This window comes from Lactuca sativa, chromosome 8 (genome assembly GCF_002870075.4).
Source record: "Lactuca sativa cultivar Salinas chromosome 8, Lsat_Salinas_v11, whole genome shotgun sequence".
Lineage (NCBI taxonomy): Eukaryota > Viridiplantae > Streptophyta > Magnoliopsida > Asterales > Asteraceae > Lactuca > Lactuca sativa.
In genome coordinates this window covers 72,669,804-72,694,140 of record NC_056630.2, presented here as the reverse complement: position 1 = coordinate 72,694,140, position 24,337 = coordinate 72,669,804, and the positions used below count along the sequence as shown (strand labels likewise).

Here is a 24,337-nt window from a genome sequence, read left to right as displayed (position 1 = left end):
CTCATTCATTAACTGATACTATCATATGTTATATATTTCACAAGTAAGAAGCGTACATATCAAATACACACCTAGAAGCGGCGCATCATGTACGTTTATGGCTGATTCGCCTTAAAGCACACCTTAAGGCGTGGACTTTTTTTGATTTTTAAAACCATGTCTTTTACCGGGTATGAATACTTTACCTATGAGCATGACATGATGTTTGAGTTTGATAGAACATTGGTGAGTGGTACCCAGATTAGCAGTAGATGACTTGTAATATATGCTGATAAAGATGATAATGAAAAGATGTTTGACAACCTCTAGTGGTGGATAGACAAAAGGACTAAAAGAGCAATTATGAAAATTAAGTTCATATGCAATCAATTTTTTTTTCAAGTATTAGTTTGATAGTTGTATGTTTTGAGTGTTACTAACACAACATTTAAAGTTATTAAATTGTAAGACATTTGTGTTTTAAATATTGAAAGTATTGTTTGACAAACTAAATTTTAAATTAATTAGTTATATTTTTTTTATTATCTTAATTGTCTTAATTATTTTTTTATTCCATTTAAAATTAAAAAGTGACCTAGATAATTAATATAATTTTATTGTAGTGTGACTAAAATTATGAAAATAATATTTATTTTAGTAGTTAAATAATGATATAAAAATAGTGTCACTAAAACATACAAGTGCTAGTGACATTTTTGTTTGTAGCAATTGACCAGAGAAGTTGCACTTTTTCAGTTTTTAGTGGCACTTTTTGTGTCACTAAACGTTATTTTATTTGTGGTGTTTTTATAATTAATATAGGTAAAGAACATGATTACATTTATGCATGTACAACCAAATATAGCATGTTTTATTGGAAATAAGTCTCATTAGAATAAAATCCATATGGACTCCTACTTATTCTGTAGTATATTATTGCTCTCGAGATTATAGATATGATCACATACCATATCTCATTAGATGCTTGGACCTTAACAAACCGTAACTCAAATGGAGCACCACCACTGGAAGCAAGACGTGTACTCGGTCAAAAGGCATTTTTCCATTAAGTGCTTAATCTCTTAATTACTTTCATCCAACACTCAAATATAGTCCCACAACATCATTCTATGTCATAAAGTTTTCACCTTTATGACTTTCCAGGTCTAGAAAAGATCCAAAAGCCAAAACCTTAACTTATTACCCCATTAAGGCATCATGACACTTTCATGGAAGGTGTAGAAGGATCAAGATCACATTTTTATGGATCCTAAAAGCTCCATAATGGATAAAGTTTCTAACTTTATCCATTATAATGGTCCAAACCACCAAGATCTAGCCTTTAAGCATCAAATGGGACCAAAAATGCCACTTTTTCAACTTAATCCATTAAGTCCAAGTCTCTAACCTTCAGATCTAAATTACAATGATGTTTAGATGGATAAAGCTTCCAACTTTATCCATAACAAGGTCACAAACATTCAAGATCTAAACTTTATACACTAAAATGACCAAAAGCTCACAACACCCAAAAGTAGCTAGATCTAACAAATGCATCATTAAGATTCAATCTTTATACCTTTAGAAGATTGATCATGGTGAAAAAAGTCATGATCTACAAGCTCCAAAGCAACCAAGACTTCTCCAATTAGTTCCTTCTTCTCCATGGTGCACCATGCATACTCCAAATCACTCAAAAACACCTTCTTTTAGCTCACTAGGCTCAACTAGGGTTAGGGTTTCATGGAAGGGGTGTTGGAGGTGTGGAGGCTGATAATGGAGTGGGTTTGGGGGAGTTAAGGAGCTTAAATAGGGCTCAAACCATGAAAACAGGGTTTGGACACTGATTGCGTACGCCCAGTGTACTCAGGATTCTCTTAGTACGCCCAGCGTACACCTTTTTATACGCCCAACGTACTCAGCTTGGCCCAGAACCACCCAAACTTCAAACGGTTATAACTTCTTCGTATAACTCCGATTTTTATGTTATTTATATCCACGGAAAGGTAACGAGAAGCCCTACACTTCTATCAACTTTATTTTTGCTAAAACCCACTCTAATTCATATTCAAAATTTATGAAAGGCCCGAACCTACTCCTTTACCGATACCCTTGGGCTCTAAAGCACAAGCCAAACTCTTTTATCACACAACCAACCTTACCTACATCCAAAAGGGTCTAAACCTTTCTTCTTAAAAGCCTCAAAACCTTCTCATACCCGAATTACAACCCATGAGCCTTAAATCACAGAACGATCTTAAACAGGATGTTACAGGCAGGGCCCGTATCTCGCTATTATTTGAGTGTGGGTGGGGCCCGTATCTCAGTTGGGTGGGGTCGTTATATGGTATCTTTTGTATGTGGTATTTGGGGAAGTTGCTAAGCTTTATGCTTACAGTTTGTGGTTTATGATTTCAGGTACTTCCAGTTCGAAAGGGAAGGACCCGGCTTGATCACAACATATACACCAGTGTTTTTCGCAATATGTGATTTTGGGAATGAACTCTAATACTGGTTTTAATTTGAAATGCTTTTAAATGTTTGGATAAAAGTTACATTGAGTTTTGATTATAATAAAAATTAAATTTTTACTCTATGATTTTCAGGATGTTACAAGTTGGTATCAGAGCCTTGGTTTGAGGGATTCGGGCATGCTCTCGGGTGTTCCTGAACTCAAACTGAGGGTTTGGTGAATTTTTTTTATAAAATAAAAACTTAATTAGAAAGGAATTTCTAATCAAAGAAAGGGGTGTGATGCGTGCAATCAACTGAGCTCAAGTAAGTGGTTCCCAGAATACCAATACATGTTATTATGGTATATGCTATGATTATGAGAATTGCATGCTAGATTAGGGCTAAGGATTTTGCTCAATATTACATGATAGGAGAGATGCCTTTATATGCCTAATTGTATGAGCTTTAGTGTCGCATGCTAGTATGCATATCTGATAAGTGGATAGAATGTCTTGATTAGAGTATGTTGGTTAGATTTTTCCGTTGTCTGAATGTTGCTTGCTTTATGCTTTATGGGACTCTTAGTGATGTGGATCAGCCACTAAGTGAATATGTTAAGTGATATGCGATACAAGTTAAATAATCTCATAGTGATGGATTTGACCCTATCGCACAACTCTTGTTTGAGTCCAACCGTTCTAAGGTTGAGTCTTTTACTCGAATGATTATCTTATCTCTGTTGCATGTGACTATATTCATGAGGTAGTTGGTTGACATTGGTGGGAGTTTTTCAGCAGCTGAGGGCAGGGTGAGGTCGGAAACCTAGGAGAGCCTAAGACATGCTTCAGTGGGTTCATGGTGCGGTTTAGTGAGTTTTGGTGCATTTGTTTGGGCAAGTGACTTAGAGGATTCGGGAGGATTGCTGAGGAAAGTATGGATAGGTGTGGAAGGTAGTATTGGGCCCGTACTACTGAAAGCATATGATCCATACTCGAATCGGTGAGAGTCTTGGAGAATTTAAAGAGCTTATGTGATACCTCAAAGACGGCCTGCTAATCTTCCTCAAGTTTATCTGATTGTACACAATCTACAGCAACTTGTTGCATCACGTTCCATTTTGCCATGTACTCCGTTTTCAGTTAAATGTAAGAAATAATAATATAATTTCATTGACTATTTTAGTATAAGATTTTCATATCTTGATATTATAACATTGTATTTTGAAAAAAAATCCAATTGTTATATTAGACTTCAAAAGATATATTTCAATAAAAAACGAGAAACCTAATTTTAAAGTTCATAGAAGACTACTTTATAAGAAATATTTGAGAAATTTTGTAAACAACTATGGGATGAATTCGTAAAAAAAAAAAAAAAAACCTTATAGAAAATGTAAAATATGTTTAACAGACAATTTTTTTAAAAGTAAGTTCTAAATAAAAAAATAAAAAAAATAAAAAAAATAAAAAAAAGAAAGAAAGTTGTAAAACAATATATAAACAGAAAATCTTAATAAAAACATGCATAAAAATTAAATATCAAAAAGTTGAAAAGCATCACGTAAAAATATATTTATGTCAAAAAATAGATAAATTAAACGCACTCATTAAAATACGACAAGGTTTTAATTTTGAATATTATGTGACTTGGATAAATTCCTCCCTAATAAATGAAAATAATTTTGCCACATGTCACTTTCTTATTAACTTGGACACATGTCATTTTTTGGTATTTTTGAATGCATGTGTTTTTCATGTGTCATTTTCTCATTGTTTGTCTTTTCTTAATTAACACATTATATTTACACCTTAATTAATAATTAACTTAATTGAAAATAATCATTAAATTACAATATTACAATTCATATACTATTGAATATGTTTCCTTTTAAATTCAAATTTTAAATTTTAAATTTCAAATTTAAATAAATTTTTGTATAAACCTTCATATTTAATTTTTTTGTTTTATCCAACCAGTATAATATACGGGTCTTACAACTAGTCTTATAAATATGTTTATATGAAATCTATTTTGTTTAAGTTTATTTCTTATTAATATATTAAGATTAGCTAGAAATATGTTAAATATGAAGAGATATACTTATAAAAGCATTTATAATAGTTTTAATCATGTTAGCTTTTCGAAAGAATACACATTTTTTTGTGGTATACCTTTTAACAGATGTATTTAATATAATAATTAAATAATAAAATATATTTTGTAGAAATAAAAGATGAATTTTAAAACCTAAATGAAAATAGAATGAAATTAAACGAAAATTAGTAATATAGTAAAAGATGATATTGTAGCACAAAAAAATATCTATTTTGTCTCAATTTGGTCGTTAAAAGTTTTTTTCCAGATGAAGTGATTTGTACACAATATTTTTTCTTCATACACAACAAATTTTGTTTTATATGATTGTATTGTACAGTATTTTGAAGCATGAATTGTTGTGTAAGAAAAAAATATTGTTGTGTACGGATCAACTCCATAAAATAAAGGATCTACTCCAACACTTAGATGTTTGTAGGTTGCACACTTAATTGACACTAATGACATGGAGGCAACATGTCATGTCATTTCCACGTAATCTATTAATTTTAAAAGTTAAAAATTAAAAATGGGTTAACATATATACTAAAATTCAACATAGACTAATTCATTTTCCGGTGATGGAAGCCTAGCGGTTGAGGAGTGAGTTTCCACATAGGAGTTCTTGGTTAACCTCTGACACACTTAAAATATTGTTACTGTTCTGCGACTGCGATTGACCTCCCACATAGGCCTTGGATGGCTTGATTTAGGTCGTTCACATGGTACGGTTTACTAGGGGATTAATCATTTGACGATCTACAACCGATTACGATTAAGGATGCTTGGCAGAAATTGGTTAATATCGGTCAAACTCGGATTCGACGCTCCTCCGTAAGAAAAATTAAAAAGATTCAATATTTCAACTTTACACCAAATTTTACAAAATTTCAAAATTTTAAGTATTCAAATATTCAAATATCATTCAAAATATTTCATATTTTCAAATTTTTAAATGTACTTATTTTCTTAGGATATATTATGTTTTTAAAGAATTTTAATAATAATTTAGGATACACGATTAATCCCTCTCTAGACCTATTAATCTATTAGCCCAGTTGACCGCCGACATCCCTTCGAGCGCTTTTTACAACATATATATGTCACACATCGAAACCGAAGGCGGAAACGTTCCGGGGCAGAGGACGTCATGAAGTATCGTAACCGATGTACATAGTAAGCATAGTAAACACAAAACATTACATTACATAGATTCATTACATTTGTTTGAAAGTAAAGTAATACAAGTTTTATAGATACATTAGTCTAAACAAAAGTAAGACGTGACTTCCATTTTGCTCCGTCTTCTGCAAAAGATTGAGGGATACCTGTCTAAGGAGAACCTGAGAATACAAACAGTTTGAAAATCAACATAAAGCTGTGGAGTTCATAAGTGTTTTGTTTTCTGAAAATGAACATGTTTCCGTTAGTTTTCTGAAAAGTTGTTATCCAAGAAAATCTCATATTTTCTTATAAAGACAGTATAGTTAAAGTTCTGAATTTCCGTTAAATACAACAGTGTATAGTTTAATATATAAAACTATATATTGAAAACCACTGGGAATACCATCCAGTACAACAATAGATATTTTTAATATATAAAAATATTGATTGAAAACCATGGGAATACCATCCCGTACTATATATAAGATAGTTTTAATACACAAAAACTATAGATTAAAAGTCATGGGATTACCGTCCCGTACTAGATATAAAAACCATGGGAATACCTTTCCGCACTAGATATAAGAACTATAGATTGAAAACCATGGGAAATACCATCCCGCACTAGATATAAGAACTATAGATTGAAAACCATGGGAAATACCATCCCGCACTAGATATAAGAACTATAGATTGAAAGATAGATATGAAAATAATCCGTGAATAAACTTATATTAATACGTATTGTGAGTCGGGTAACCATGCTAATACGACAACGAGACCTCCTTGACGTTCGTCAGACGTCGGACGATATCCAGAATTTGTCACCCCAGGCGTGCCCGCCTAACTGTAGCTAGCAGTTAAGGTGTGGGATTGTCAGTCCCGAATAGATCTATTCACAAATTCCACGCTCTCCCTCCAGGAGACTCTGATTACACTTCCGAGGAGGATTTACTAATAACCCAAAGGGTTTAATGAAGACGAATCTTACAAGCTAGTATTAAATTATTCACGGTGTACTCGGTTGCTATCGAATATCATAATCGTTTTGGAACATAATAAAGTATAAACAATTTAATACAAAGAAACTATCGGGCATAATACTTTACAATAAACAGAGATAAACTGAATCAGACATAGTTTATCTATTAACATTGCATGAAATCCGAATTCATAAAACGAGAACTGAAGATCCCAAATTATTCCCATAATAATTTGATTAGTTTGATTGTTTCCTTTACTGAAATCCATGTAGTTATATTCGACAAAACATCATTTATGCTCCGCATAATACATAAGGGGTAAAGATATCTAAAAGTTGTCAAATATTTATAGAATTACATCAGTTTTTAAGTTTCGAAAACATTTATAGTTTGCTTGTATTCCCCCCTGAAAACATTGAAAAACACTGAAAAAGGCGTAGGGTATGAACTCACCAGACGAGAGATGTGCCCGTTGGATGCTAATTGTCAGTTCAGGGCTTGAAAACCGCGAGGTTCCTATGCAATATGAAGAGATACATATTCTGTATCTAATTAGACCTTGATCTATTTATTAAATAAGGATAAACATTTCTAGACGCGAAAACACTTCAATTCAAGTGTTTGGAGTGACCCAGGTGGCATCTAAAGAGGTGTATGGCTTAGGAATGGAGTTTACTCTTCAAAAGTAAACTCTTAGAAGATTTTTCGGCCCTAAACACCACATCCCCATGAGTTTACGGCCGTAAACTCATGGGTGGTGCTCTTGAGTGCTAAATGACCTTTCAACATTTGAGGGATGATGCTAGGTTTAGTTTCAAGACATTAGAATGAGATTTGAACATGAAAGGGACCAATTGAGGAGTTTACGGCAGTAAACTATGATTTTACGGCCGTAAAATCTTATGTGTCATGTCTTAATGTGTTTTGGGGGTCCTAGATTAATCACATGTGATTCCAACTCATTTTACAAGTCATAGGATGGATTTAAGGCACCATTTGACCAAGTTTTAGGAGTTTACGGCCCAGGAACCCATCCTTGGGGGGTTTACGGCCGTAAGTTCCTTATGGAGTGGTTTTAATCAAGTTTAAGGCCCTTAACTCGTTTGTGGTTGCTTCTAGACTTTATTCCAATGTTTATGAGGTGTTTAAGGGGCATCTTAACACCCTAGAATGAGTTTACTGCCCATGAATGGGTGTTTACGGTCCAAGCATGTTCTTGGGCCGTAAACTCTCATTTACCCCCTAAATGATGAGTTCAAGGTGTTCCAAGTCCTTTCCATTAAGTCCTTATGTCATTTCTAAGCTCTATGAGTGGTTTGAAGGGGTTTTAGGGCTCAAAAACCCCTTATATGTGAGTTTACAGCCTAGGACTGTTCTAGGGTCGTAAACTCATGCTAAAGGTCCTAATTCATAGTCTAAACACGAATTTGAAGGCTGAAGAGGTTATACAATGAATTAGGATAGTTACCTTAATGAATTGAGGCTTAAATTGGATAATTTTGGACCTAGATCTTGGATTGAGAGGAGAGATAGTAGAGAGAGGTTGAAAAAGCTTCAAATGAAATGATTTCAACTTTATATATGGTTCAAGTTTTGGACACGGTGGAATTCTACCCGATACTGACGTTATACGATGCTTTTGGTCGCACCCGATAAAGTTGTCGTAACCCGATATGGTCAAAACTAAAATTTTTCTAATTGTTAATTTGGAATATTTTCTTGAGTTATTATCGTGTTTGAACACTCATTAAGTCATAATAGAAGACTTAAAATTTATGACTTAATTTAATAACGAAACTGAAACAATTCGAAAACGACGAGTTTTATTGACGAAACGGGTTACAATGACGGAAAAAATTTCGGGTTGTCACAATATATATATATATATATATATATATATATATATATATATATGGCAAAATTGATTATGTGGCAATTGTATATATAATAATGTTGCATATAGAGCGATTGAAACGACGTAGTTTTGAATCAAAATAAGTGAATTCCTCATCCTAAATATTAGGCTACGTTTGGTTCACATAATGTTTTTGAATGAATTGGAATCCAATTCTGTTTGGTTAACAGTAAATGGAATTTGAATCCAATTTTATATTATGTTTGGTTGGCGGAAAATGGAATTAGAATCGTGTAAAATAACAGAACTACCCTTTTTGGTATTTGCTTACTTTTACTTTGTTCTATAATTATATGTAAAAATATATTATATAAATTATAAAAAGAGTAAACGGAGGTGGTGGTGGAGGCGATGGTGGTGATGGCGGCAGTGTGTGGTAGTAGTGGCATCACTAGTGTTGATGGTAGAGGCAGTGGTGGGTGTTAGTGGCGGCGGCGGTGATGGTGGATGTCGGTGGTGGACTGGTGGTGGTGGGTGCGGATGGCGGCAACGGTGGTAGTAGCAATAGAGGTGGTGGTGGTGATGATAGATTTAGTAGTAACAACAATAGTGGTAGGGTGGTGGTCTAGGTGGTAACGGAGATTATAAGTGGTGGTGGTGGTGACGGAGGTAGTGGTAGTGGTGTCCGCGATGGTGATGTTGGTGTTGGTAACAAAAGCAGTGGTAGTGGTGGGTGGCAGTGGCGACGACATCATTGGTGATGGTTAATGGTAGTGGTGGTGGGTGGGTGGGTGGCAGAGGTGGTGATGGTGGGTGATAGTGTAGGTGGTGAGTGGTAGTGGAGATGGTGGGTAGTGGTGGCGAAGGTTGTGGTGGAGGTGGCCGCGAGTAGCAACGGAGGTTTTTCATATTTAATTTTAAAAATAAAAAGGGTAATATGGTAATCTTCAACATTCTCACTTGAAGGAATTTGAATTTCCTCATCTTTTAGATGGAATTAATTTTCCCTTAATGGAAGCAAAGTTGGACACATTTAGGATTCCAATTCCTTCTTAAAACTTGAACCAAACATAGGAAAGTGATGGAATTAAATTCCAATTCCTTCTGATTCCAACAGATTCCAGCGAACCAAACGACCTCTTAGGTTTTCAATATCTTTTATGTCAGCGACATGGCGATATCTTCATTTTTGTCTAAGAATCGAAACGTAAAGAGTTGGATATGGAATTCATTGCAACAAAGTTTTGAAATTATCAAAGAAAAAACTTTTTTATTGATATCCGATTAGGGAATCATAAAGCTCTGATTACTTTATATATACTAGGTGTGAGACTCATGTATTACATGAGTTTATTTAATGTGTATATATATATATATATATATATATATATATATAATTTTTATAATTTGAAAAGTTTGAATTTATAAGAAAAATGAGAATTTTTTTGAATTATTAAAATTAATGAGACTTTATTGTAATAAATACATTACATATATAAACCTTTTTCTAATAAATACCTTACATATATATTACCTTACATATTAAATGTGAAATTCTAATTTAATAAAATAAAAAATACAATAAAATTAGAAGTAGAAAATAGAAAATTTAAAAATTTTAGAAAATGTCATGTGTCCAAATGAATGAGAAGATGATATGTGATAAAAAAAACCCTTCATTTATTAGAGTAGAGTAGGTGTGAGACCCGTGTATTACACGGGTTGATTTAAAAAAAATTAAACATTAAATTAAAATGTAAATAGAAAATATATTTTAATGTATAACTTTTAAAATAAAAATGGAAGAAATATATTTATTGCAATTTAATATCATATATAATATTTAATACTTTATATACATAAGTATGTGACTTTAATTTTAAAAATTGAAACAAATCAAAAATTGACGATTGGTAATATTTTTTCAACAATATCATAAAACGACAAGTGTCAAAACTCATAAGAGATTGAAATGTGGCAAAAAAAAACATTTATTTATTAAGGAGAATTTAATTTAATTTTTTTTAGTTGTAATTATATGGATTAGTTACGTTTTCATTTATCGTAAAACAATGGATTTCATGGTTCATGATAAAGATACTTTGTTCATATCCAATTTTATGATTTATATACATTAATTGTTCAAGTGATTGTGGTTGTTTATAAGAATCAACAAAGGAGATTTAATTTTAAATTTTTTAATAATCTATTAATAAGATTTTTATATATTTTATAGTTTTAAGATTCAATATGTTCTCCACAGTTTTTATGTGTCACCTAAGTGTCACATTCTTACCCCCTTCCCTCCCCTCCCCCAATCATATTTTTTACCTAGGAAATGGTTTCTCTCCTACCTTCACTCTTTTATATTTATTTTTAAATTTAAATAGAAATAATTTTAATTTAACCACATAAAAGTAAATAGAAAATTAACTCACTAAAATAATAACCACATCAGCATTAAAATAAAAATTATAATAATATTAGAAATAACATCTGGATTTAGAATGTATGAAATGGATTCACAGATGGGTTTGGAGAGAGTGTGTGACATATAGATCCACCCATTGATTCGTATGGATTCATCTTTGCCCCGATATTTGTAATATAGAATATGGATTACCCAGTATTTGTAATATACATGATACAAGTGTCAAATGGATTCATCTTGGACCCACATAATTAGTTGAAGGGTGTGACACTCTTTAGACATCCTATTAACACTTTTAACACTTTTATTAATAAAAGTCAATCCTATAATAAACTATTTATAATTTACTTTTTCAAAAAACAATGCAAATTCAACCAATAAAAAAACTTTAAAAATCAAATAACATGTCTAAATGAAAAAGGGGTTGGCTATTTAGACATCCTATTTGGCTATTTAGACAACCCTAAAACCAATCATTACATAATAATTACTTTTAAATTATGATTATCTTCTACTTTTCAACATGTCTTTTATTATTCATAAATTTAATCCCTAAAAATTAATTGGGTCAAATTTAGTCCCTAAAAATTGGTTATCAATTTAGAACCATTTTTTTTTCATAAATTTGTTAATGCAATACAATTATAAAGTAATATAATCAATAAAATTTATATTATTTTTTGGAACTTCTATTCGTATATTCACTAAATCTATTTTTAAATTTATATAACTTTTTTACTTATCTACCCACTAAATCTATTCTTAAATTTATATATTTTAAAGTTTTTCTTGTTTTACAATTGATAAGGGGGGACACATTTTTATCGTTTTTCTTGTTTTATAATGTTTTTACTTATCTTGTTTTACAATTGATAAGGGGGACATATTTTTATCGTTTTTTAAAGTTTTTCTTGTTTTATAATGTTTTACTTATCTTGTTTTACAATTGATAAGGGGGACACATTTTTATCGTTTTTTAAAGTTTTTATTGTTTTATATTTTTTTTTTACTTATCTACCCACTAAATTTATTCTTAAATTTATATATTTTAAAGTTTTTCTTGTTTTACAATTGATAAGGGGGACACATTTTTATTGTTTGTGGCCACATAAAGTTTTAAACCAAGAAGTGTTCGAAATGCATATAAACATTACTTATTATTTATGAATTTTTAAACAAAAAGTTATTATAATTAATATCATAAATACGTTATTAATAAATGAAAATTGATTCAACAACAATCATCTAATTTAATAAAATCATCTTCAAATACAAGACATAAATAATACTCTTCAACAATCCTCTATAGTTATAAAATCACGATTACAAGGTTTCAGTTGTCTATAACTTTGCAGACGTGACATAAACATCGTTTCCCATCCAACTGCACACGGGGCTCTATGGTGGATCCAGTAAGCCGAAATGGTAGGCATCGGAAAATCTTCTTTTAATTGTACCATAACATAATGATTACCATGTACAAGTGCAATTGTAATAATCCGATGGTCTAAAAATTCTTTCGGGCCTTTCCAAAGAGGAAAGAAAGTTAAGGAACCACGACTGGTTAAGAAAGTAAGGACCACACCAGACCTGTTAGCAATCAGAATACCTGTTTCAGGCATAAGCATCCAATGTTCTGTTGGTGCACTCGGTCCGAAGAAATACAATGAATTCCACAAATTCATGGATTCCATCTGTGAAAACCATAGCATATACATCGAATGCACTCTATAACTCGTGTACTAGTTGTTCTCGAACGTAGAGCCATTGATCTTCGCCATACCCGAGACAAACACTTGTTGAATATACTCACCCGAGTTCAAGTAAACTAATAACATGCAAGCACATGGTAAGCCACAACTATGTTGTAGTTTACAACCAAAGTTTGATGAGTCAAATTGATTTTCATTCAACCGATAAAGTTCCCCAACTAGTTTATCGAGAGCTTCATGTGACACTGAACCCCACAATAATGTAAAACATGGCAATTTGTGCTCCCGTTTACGAACAATTCTACTCTTTTTAAGACTATCGTGTATCGATGGAAGTTGAGACCTCACAAATTGATTAAGACAACCGATAATGTAACAACAACAAAATTCAGGTCAAAATTTAAACTTTTATCAAAACCGTAATTAAGTATACTAAGTGGTAGATATTGTAACAAGGTTTTCATACATATAAAGAACACTAAAATCCGAGTTATAACAAAGAAATTATGACCATTCTAAGTTTTCCGACAAAAACCGGCAATACGAAGTTACGTAAAAACGCGAAGTTTCAATAAAATACTTTTTGACCTTAGGTGTCTAAATGAAATTCATAGATATCGTTAAACTACAAACGTACATAAAAAGAACGCCCGAATCTGACATCGTATAAAAAAGTTATGAATTATTAACGAATTTTCTTACCCCGACCTTTTAAAAGTATAATATTAAAAATAATTTCGGAATTTGCCGACGGAATCTAATCAAAAGTTGTAGATCGTAGTCTCACCTTCGCGTGGATATAAAGAACGTCGAAAACGGAGTTCGTATGAAGGAGATATGAATTTTAGAAGTTTATTTAAAATAAATATAAATTTAAATATAAACTCCCGGTATTATCCGAAGAACGAGTCAGCGATCCGATCCTTCGTACGCCCCGCGTACCCTCGTACGCCCAGCGTACTCGGATGCTAGGCTCCGGTTCGTCCACGTCGCTCCGATGTTTTGACCGAGGATGCGCTCATGCATGACGCATGAGTACGCAACGCGTACTCTAGTACGCCCCGCGTAACGAGACCTCTCAGACCCCTATAAATAGAGATGCGAGGGTGCCGGCCAAATTTGCTAATTTCCTTCGTTTCTCGCGCCGAAGCTCTGCGTTTCAACCCTCGGAGTCATCCCAAAGGCCCGGTTTTCATATCCAAGGTGGGAAGAAAGTTTTACACTCCCGAGACTCTCGAGATTTTCCGAGAATCTCGAGAGATCCACTTTCTCGAGTAGAAGTTCTGCTCGGTTTTCGTCACGCTTTCTTCAATCAATCAAGTGAGTTCATACCCCTACAAACACACTTTAAATACGTTTTTAAATGCTTTTTATACTCTTTTAAGGGGGGAATACAAGTAAACACACGACTAAAATCGTTTGAAACATCGATCTTTTGCTATACTTTTCATACTGTTGTTTTAACTATCTTATGAAGTTATTATCATGCAAAACACCTCACAACACAACTTTACCCTCTTGGGATACAATATGTTTTATAAATAGAAATATGTTTTAATTATACGTTTACATACAAATACATCATATCAAGAGTAACCATCGTTTGTAAACTGTTTTATACATTCAAAGAACTTGTGATTTATACTTTGTCGAACATTGTGAAAAAGGATAAACTTTGCATACAAAACTATTACTTTAATACAGACTTAGTTGAGAATCCGTGAGACGTGTACATCTTCAAATACTACCTTTTGCTAAAAGGTATCGCTACAAGTCCTGTCTATAACCAGAGTCTCCCGTTCGGAGAACGTGTCAAATGTGTATAGATCTATACGGGAAGTCATGATCCCGCGCCCTGACTGTTAGCTACAGTCCGTCCTTTGGGGTGACAGTTTGTCATAACGCTACGACGCCTGAAGAACGTCGCTACATGCATATTATGTTTAATATGGTTATAAAACTCATCGGATATACAGTTATTATGGTATTATGTTTTTATGAACGAGTAGCTATTAAAACTATTCTTCATCTAACAAGTGCGATCTTCGTATAACTTTATTATATAAAACTATGCTACAACTTTTAAGCATGTCAGTTGCTTGCGATTTTCGGTCTTAGAGACTGCCAGTTCTGTTAGGAAAATAAGGGTTTCTCCTGCATCTAAAACAAACAACTAATAGGAAAATAAGGGATTTTCTTGGTGCAACTATTTACAACATATAATATGAACATTCATATGCATTTCATACTTTTATAAGAAAATAAGGGTTTTTCTTGGAAAACACAACAAATCATATCTCAACTATTAAGGAAAATATGGGATTTTTTGGATCTAATACATTCATTTTCAACCCAACGAATCATAACTCTTTACATTTGAAATACTGCGTTTTCTGGAAAACATACACGAACTTTCGAATGGCGTACATTTTCTCAAAACACTACTCATGAACTCACCAACTTAATTGTTGACACTTTTTCTTTGAAATAACTTGTATTCTCAGGGAACCGCTAAGCAGATTTGGAAATCAACTTTTGGGGATTAACGTGCTGACGTTAATTACTTCTTTTGAAAGATTTTTATGTATTTATCTTGTGAACATGTAACGAATACAATTATGTAAACATTTTGGAAACTTTAATATATATGGTGGTGTGTACTTTCCTTTCTATGAACTGTTATGATACTGAATATGACGTCCTCTGCCCCCGAACGTTTCCGTCGTTCTGGTTTGGGGGTGTGACAGATAAATTTATCAAGAGAAGAATTTGTACCATCCAAGTACTTCTTTAGATTTGAATGTGCGCTCTCAACTCTATTTTTAGTTCGTTATCCAAAGTTGAGATGTTGATCGATCCAGACTGAGACAAACATTTCCTTATATTTGTTTAACAAACTTCATCCAGATAATTTAAAACATCTGCAATTATATAAATGTTATTTATCTATAAAAATAATCTAAAATCATAAATAACTAGTTAGAAAATAAGAAGATTTGTACCTTGATAATTTCTCAACATCGATTGGAGTGTTTTGTAGTTTTCATTGTACACTATCCTTGTTGGAGAGTCAACAAGTACAGTCCACATTATACGAAAGGCTTTCCACTCATCGTCTATCTTGAATGTTCTCCTCCAACGCTTTCTAATATTTTCAGTAATGTGTCATCTACAAAGTAACCGAGTGGCACCGGGGAAAACTTGTTGACATGCGTTCATCAGTGCCGATTCCCTGTCTGTGGCTATAACATGTGGGTGCATGCACTTCTCTAGTGTGGACTTTAGACACGTTAACACCCAATTATAGTTATCCTCCTTTTCATTAACGATAAAGGCAAAAGCTATGCTAAATGTCTTGTTGGTTGAAGTTGTGCCAACAATCTGAACAAAAGGCATACCATATTTGTTGGTCTTGTATGTTGCATCTATAATCAAAACGTGTGGAAATGCCTTCCATATATTCAACAACCGTGGATGAATGAAGAAAAGATTTTCCAATTCATTTGAAATACTGTTTACCGAGAAATCCGTAACAAAATGTTTCTCGTTCAACATTTCCATTAGAACCTACATTTATATACTGTTAAATAATAAAAAATTTAATATATAAATTAAATTTAAAATACTACTTGTTGGATATACTAACCTGCATTGGAGTTTTTCCGTAATTCCGAGACGAGCGAAGCTTAAGACGCTCATTGTATATGGTTTTTAGTGTAGACACATTATTCTCGTCGCGCTCCTTTATTATCGAGAGTATGTCATGTAGTGTAACATTTAGATTTGTCAAGTCAGCTACCAATTGTTTCTCGTGTTCTTTCAACCGCCTAGCAAAAGCATGTCCCTCCATATATTGTGCAAGTGGATGGTTATGTTGATCACATATCACCCTGAGGGTCCAACCGTCATATTGTTTGATATACGAACCTACCAATTGAAAGTTACAATTGATTTTTTTGGTTCCAGAAATTTTTAATTGTTGCTTTGCTTTCGTATTCCCGGCCACGGTCACAAATAAGTGTAATATAAGACACCACGCCATTTTTTGACTTTGATCTTCTCATCACGATGATATAACCAAGAGAGAATGCAATGTTTTGCACCCATTCCATCAACTCATCACGAGACTCAAACACCTATTTAAAAAAAAGTTGTTAACAAATTGTAACACAATGATAAAAAATGTTAATCAACATTTGAATTATACCCGCTTGGTAGAAAACGATGATGTCGTCGTCATGTTCTCAAAGCCGTCATCATTTAAAATATTTCCGTTGGGTCTCCACATTTTTTGCTAAACACTGCAAAATAATAAATAAATATAAAAAATAAAATTATATATAAACTATTAATCTAAAAACTAAAATGTTTTATAAAAAAAAAATTAGTGTAAACTAATAAACGTGAAGCCCAACTTTTAACTTTCAACCCATTTTTTTTTAGCCCAAAATATATTATCCTCAATGTAATATTATTTTACTAAAATATTATTTATTTCATTTATTAAAATTTATGTAATCAATCAAAAATTTAATATGTCCGCTTTTTTAAATTTATGTCCACTTGTTATCTTAACTCTAAATCAAATAACATATACATACAGTAACCTAATATATACCTAATATATGTCGTTCTACAACTAATTAAAACTATTCATCCTATACATTTTTTTAATACTTTTATAAAGTTAAAGGGTATATTTTAAAATATCTTCAAAATAGGTGGGCTTTAAATGTAAATTTGTAGAGTATAAAAACCAAGGTTCTAAATAACTTAAGGCTTGATTTGGCGGCAATGTCAAGTCTCAAGCTTTTCCAAGTCTTGGCGAGTCACGTCGTTTGTAAGGCGTGGCTTAAGGCGGCAATTTTCTATATAATTAATATTTTTATATGTATTTTCAACTATTATTCATTTTTATACACATATATGAGTTAAGGCGGCGTTTTGGCAAAGTTTGGCGGCATGTACAAGCCTTGGAGTCGTGGCGCACCATGGCGGAGCCATGACGAGCTTTTTAGAACCTTGATAAAAACACTTACTTCTCTTTCTACCCTAGAAAAAATTTAGCCGCCGTCCAACAAGAGAGAGCAATTCCCGTCGTCTTCAAGAGATTTCCAGCGAGGTTTTTTTTTAACTTCTATTTCTCTCGTTCTTAATCCGTCGGTGATACCAACGGTTCAAGCGATCCCGACAAGGTTCCACGCTTCAGACGACGTTTCAGGCGAGGTTTCACGCTTCCGGGGAGATTCAAGTGTTTTCCGACGAGGTTCACGCCTTGTGTGCAATGCTCTTTCTCCTTCTCTGGTACGGTTTCGGATAACTTGCTCCTTCTCTTTCTTCTCTTTCGGTTTTCTCTCTATATCTCACTATCTGATGGTGGTTAATGTTGGCCAGCAAATGTTTCATGCGATTTCCGGTGGTTTTTAGTGGTGGTGGTGATATACCGACGGTTGTGAAGGTGGTAGTTGGTGGACATAAGAAATTTGTTATTTTTTTATTAATGATAATTACTACTGATTAGTTTGTAGAAGATGTAATTAAAACATGTTTATTGTTGTATTAAAGTTAATAGTTGGTGGTTTGTAAAGTGAAAAAGCTGAAATCTTAAAGTCAAACACTATTAAGAACAGAAAATTTTCGGAACATGCATTGGTTGAAAAAAAGTAAAAGTTGTCGGATAACGTCACCCTTAAATGTTAATGTAGTCAAACGGAAATCCCAATGCAAAAAGTTATTTGACTTTTAAATTGGGTGTCTAAAAGTATCTACAAGGATGTCTTATTAACAGCACCCAATGAAAACTTAAGATGTCTTTTTTAGCCAACCCTTTAGCTGAGATTCACATAACAATTTGTTTGTCTCATAAAAGGAAGCTAAATATGGGTCACGATATGAGGGGCGCGGTGTTCCCACAGCTCCCTCTTCCTATATTTTTTCCTTTTCATACCCTATAACCTAATTACATTTTCATCTACTTATTTATTATAGTAGATCTTATTTTTATTTTTTCCTTGTTACAGCAATTTTTTGTTAGAAAGTTTTAACCCAATTATAGCAACGTCTTCAAAATACAAAACGACTTTCACTCTTTCAACTTAATAGATCTTTAATATACAATGCTACAATTTGGGTAGATTTTCAAGGAACAAATATAATGTTGTAATAGAAAATAACCATAAACCCCTACAGTGCATAATAAGTCAAAATGATGAAAGTCAAAATTCAACATAACATAAAGAATTTCATGTTTTGTAAATTGTAATGGGACGGCAATCCATGGCATGACACGAAACAAAATTAAGACGAAATTAGATTTTGAATACGTGTCAAGTGTAAAAAAAAAAACTCAATTTAGTGTCGTTTCGTATTAATGTTCAAAATTCAATACAGCATTGACATAATTAGCATGCGTCTGTCGTGTTTTCATGTTTATCGTGTTTTGTATAATTAATTAAGAATCAAATAAACTAAAGAATTATTTTATTTTATTTTTTACGTGTTTGTCGTTTTAATCTTGTTTTAATTGGGTCATTTTTCATGTTAGTAAAGCAAATCACGATACAATGTCATATCGTGTCCATGTTATATAAAACATCATCGTGTAATATCAGTTAAAAAAACACAACACACCTGACCGATTTGTCACTCATACTCTATACTCTTCATTTCTCACTCCACATTTGGCTGCTAAATATTCCATCAGCTCAATATTTGGTTACCATTTCACTCTTTTTCTGTTGAGTCTTTTATCACAAAAGGCTGCCAATAAGATGCTGATTTTACTATAATTTTGGACACTGATTTCGGTTAGCAGCCATACTGTCTTCTCAGGCTACCAGAAAATATGTTGTTGGGCTACTAAAAGGCCTGCTATTGATTGCTATGTTTGGACACAAATGAGCTGTCAAACTTAAATTGTTGCAAAGTGGGCTGCCCTTTGCTGATTTATTTTCTACTTTTGGGCTTATTGAAATGCTCGTTTTGAGATGTGAAAAACCCGCATTAGTCCATTATTTTACCTTGATAGTCATCCATAAGGTCTAAAAACCGAAAATACCAAATTAGTGCTTAACCAGACCTCAAATTAAGATCAACCACCCGATTAATACAGAAATGTTATAGAAAATCTATACATTTTAGCATATATCAGCAATGTACTTTGAAAAATCATCCCAAATAAGTATAACTACCAAAGTACAATGCTTTAAACAGAAGAAATGGAAATATGATACTATAATCAACAAACCCATGAAAGTACAATACTATAATAAGAACAAATTCAGCAACATGAAAAAAATATACATACATACATAACGTAGCCATAACACATGTCTTCAAAACAGGGAAAAAGATATAAACTTTACACGCTTACAAATGTTTTTACTTTTTAAACAGTTCTATATAAAACTTGTATGTATAAAACAAAACCATATAAGCACAACAGTAAACATCTGTAGGAATTACAGAACCCACTAACATTGATTATCAAGCTGCTACAACAGAAACAATTTGAGGGACTTTCTCTTCATCAGAAGGCAAGTTGATGTAATGGTGATCAAACCCCTCATCAATCTCAAGTGCCAATTCACCATGCAAAGCCTTGCAGTACATATACAATACAGTGTTGCTAGCAGAGCTCCGAAGGAACATAAGCATCAGGAAGAAGGAACCAAGCATCGGAAACCCTAGAAAGCTTTGGCTACTCGACGTCGGAGGATACATAGTGTCCGAAAATAACCACGCAAAAATCCCGATAAAAATACCAAAATACAACAACAATAAGAATGAAACAGATCTCATCCCTTTAACTAAATACGAGCTTCGAATCAATGGCGCTAATCCCCATTTGGATTCGGCAACAACGATCACAAAAGCCAAAGACCAATTCAAGTGGAAATAGATTATTATTGCGATTAAGGTCGCAACTACGACGACGGAAAAGATCGTGAAGTGAATCGAGTTGTAATCGATTACAAACCCTAGGCTTTGCGCCGACGTAAAAATTACTCCAACAAACAGGAGGAAAGTTAACGAGATTAGAAATAGATAGATGTGAGCTACAATAGCGGTTATGATGACTGGCAAGATGGATGAGGTTAGGGACTTAAGGGAGGTAAAGAAGTTGACCTGCTTACCTACGAAACCATGGTATGTACTGTAGGAGATCATGGCTATGGCGCAGAGAGTGGAGAGATAGATGATTAGGATGTAAAGGAGATGAGAACTCACAGCCTTATGATTTTGCGGAAAGTTGTGGAAGAGATCGACGGCGAAGTGGTGGAAGGTAGGAGTGATGACGAGAGAGATGGAGAGAGGGAGGAAGAAGAGAGATAAGGCGAGGAAGTGGGAGTAGTTAGCTCTGATAATCCTCTTTGACGTGGAGAGGACGCCGCTTAGGTTCAGGGTGTGCACCGGTGTTATTTCCATTGAAGCGGCAGATCACGGTGGTTGGTGGTGGTGATGGACGAGAGTTTTATCCGGGAAATGAAGATCTTTTGATATTATGTAGTAGGTGCAGACAAGGACTTCGTATCCATTGGTCATATGCCAAATGTTTTGACCGGGTGCAGGACTTTGTCTCTTCTGCAGTTCCACCGTTGCTGCTTCAAAAGGAAAAAAGTTATGAAATTGTGATTACATTTACATTAATTTACATAAATGGTCCCTGTATTATAGTGAAATAGGAAACATGGGTCCAACTATTTTTCTGTTACACCGGTATCCCTGTGGTATAGTGATATTAGCAGGTTTGGTCCATATGCCAAATGAAATGACCTTTTTAACCTTTTGTCATTTTTTTAGATTTTCTTTTAATTATTTTATCTCTTTATCGCATTTTCTTATAAGAATTATTATATAAGAATTAAATTAAATTAAAAATATAATCGAAATATAATTAAACACAAAATCTAACCTAACCTCTTCATCACCATGACTACGAGTGTATAACAAAAACAAAATTTTTAACCAAAGTTGATTATCTTGCTAAACCATATCCATATGACTATTTATATAATTTAGCCTTTTACGCGTATTAGATACGACTAGACTATACGAGTTTACCCTCAACTACTTGACTATTTTAGTTAATCTAATTGTTCTCTACATTAACTAATGTAGATGTAGATGTAGACCTTGTTTGATTAGATTCGTTGGTTTCGGCTTATCTTTAAAAGTTGACAGATAGCGTCTATACGATTTAAAAAATTACAATTTTGATCCTTGGTCATTAGAAAAGATACACAAAAAATATTTGTGTTTCCTCAATGTCGCAAACTGTCAGCCACTGTTTTTGAATTATTTATGAATTAATGATTTTAATAATATTAAATTACAAACGAACATGTTATACACATACGACTTAATTTCAATTGACGAGGAGGAAAAGTAATCTAATTTAACTAGAGAATGCTTTGCTATGTACAACCTAATATATCATTTTTCGTCTTCTTCATTTTAATAGCCTCTTCATCATTTGTATCAAGCTATAGAACGGGGAGGTTGATTTGAGACGTTGATGTAATTTAGAAGCTCCATTATCTATCTCCTAGACTCCCAAAAGCCTTGGTAGAAGGTTTTCGAGTTGCCTTAATTTCAATATTTGTGTTTAAATGTTTATAGGAAATGCAATGCAGTCAATCATTTTTTTATTAAGAAATATTAAATGTGGCTTTTTTACACGACAAGAGAAAAAACTGTAATATTTAGGGAGGATATACGAGGAATTAACTCTAGACAAATATACAAACTTGCTTCTTAAGATGCACTCAGAGTTTAAAAATATGATGTTAGAGTTGAAGGAAAACAAAAACAAATAACAATTTACAAATGTTATCTTATTTAGGGCATCAACAATGCATTAAATTTATTAGAGTTTAATGGATAGACACGTCATCAATCTACTTTCTATACAACTCTACATTAATTTTCTTACAATGAATTGGATTTTATAAAGTTTAATGAAATACATTTTTAATAGTTAAAGGGTTCTTTTACATATTGGAATGTTCAATGGCCATTGAATTTCATATCCATTAAATGTCAACATGACAACCTATAATGGTAGAGTTTAATCTAATGAATGTCAATTAGGCATGTCATCTCATTCAACTCTCTCATTAAACTCTACGTTGTGGATGCTCTTAAGATATAACTGTCATTTATTTTTATCTGGACAACTCCTTCAATAGAAAACAATATTTGTTAATACAACATTTGTTCCATAATACATCATTTACGGTTTACCTATTCGATAAAGAGAAGTTTAATGATACATAATTAACAACATTATTATATTTGACATTTTACATTCAAGTGAGCTGATATTCTAAGGATGTTTTTGATATATCCACTGAATATTTAATATATGGAATGTTATATCCTCAGTTCATTTAATTATTGTATGGAGTTGATAATATGGGATCCTAACTATTTTTATGTGATTATAATCCTTAACTTATATACCCAATTTTTGTTACCAAAAACACTCGCACGTCGCACGACCAAGCGTTAAAAATCCACGGATGGCACAACGATCTTCTTCGACAACGCTACGTCCATTCATCTTCAATCGGTAAGCTTCAAAATCACTATTATTAGCCGCTAAACAAATTAACAAAATAAGATGCCAATAGTCGATTGTTATCACTTCCATTCATCTTCAATAATATAGGTTTTGATGGTCAAAAAAACAAGTATTGGGTCCCATTAAGACATGCCAAGGAGCAAAGTTGTCAACTTTATGTACATTATTTAGGATCAGGTTTAAGAAGTGGACTTGGTGGCTTAACCAATTAAGCACTTAATGGTGAGATTGGGCTGTTGTGGAGTACACTGGGCATGCCTAGCTCGTATGCAACGCGTACTGGCCAAGGGTGGCGTACGTTAGGCATACTCAGCAGCTTTTGACTTTCATTGATTTTTGTGATTTGGGCCATATTTGGACTATTAGGGTTTTAGGTCTTGTTGGGCCACTAGCCTTTTTGAATTTGGGTCAAGTGAGGGAAAGGTAAAATGGACTTTTACCCTGGGTATTATTTGATTGGTTAGATTCCCGATTATGGTTTAGGGCCCAATTATTAATTGCGGTTTTATTTGATTGGTTAGTGTGAGGATTCTCCGATTCAACAGTCCGAGCATCGTTTTGACTGTCAGCAGACTACGGTGAGTCTCATTCTAGTGTTTGGCAGGTCGAAGGCACCAATGCCGATCCATGATTTATTATGATTAGGATGCTAGTTGTCTGTGTGATTCTTGCATGTATGGTATGTACTATGTATACCATGCGGGGTCCGATGCCAAGGGGGGTCTGATGAATGTACCGGGCGGGGCCTGATGTATGTATGTGTGTATGATATGTATGGTATGTGGTATTTTGGGGAACTCACTAAGCTTTGTACATACGATTTATGTTTAAAATGTTTTCAGGTACTTTTGGTTTGAAAGGGAAGGGCCCGACGTGACTACACCGGATCCACCCATTTTTCCACACTTTGTGATTTTGAGATTATACTCTGATAATTATTTTACTCTTATATAATTTTAACTTTAAAATGGATTAAAGATGTTTATAATTGACTTAAAAATGAAAGTTTTACCTTATAATTATTTGGGTGTTTCGAAGAATGGGCGTGATTGGTTGCCACCATTTCTTAAAGCAAGACTA

General features: G+C 33.2%; 1 protein-coding gene across 1 annotated transcript; it reads right to left on the bottom strand.

The window, feature by feature from the left end:
* Positions 1-15,837: 15,837 nt before the first annotated feature.
* Positions 15,838-16,960, bottom strand: LOC128127730 (protein FAR1-RELATED SEQUENCE 5-like). The gene is made up of 4 exons (XM_052766409.1): positions 16,880-16,960; positions 16,751-16,808; positions 16,319-16,599; positions 15,838-16,239 (listed from the first exon to the last, which is right to left on the bottom strand). The coding sequence occupies exons 1-4, from the start codon at positions 16,958-16,960 to the stop codon at positions 15,838-15,840; spliced, it is 822 nt and encodes a 273-aa protein (XP_052622369.1).
* Positions 16,961-24,337: the final 7,377 nt, after the last annotated feature.

Coding starts and splice junctions, on each gene's coding strand:
- LOC128127730 (XM_052766409.1), bottom strand. CDS start 16,960: ATGTGGAGACCCAACGGAAATATTTTAAATGATGACGGCTTTGAGAAC. Junction 16,600..16,750: donor AAACATTGCATTCTCTCTTG/GTTATATCATCG, acceptor TTCAATTGGTAG/GTTCGTATATCAAACAATAT. Junction 16,240..16,318: donor ACGGAAAAACTCCAATGCAG/GTTAGTATATCC, acceptor ATATAAATGTAG/GTTCTAATGGAAATGTTGAA.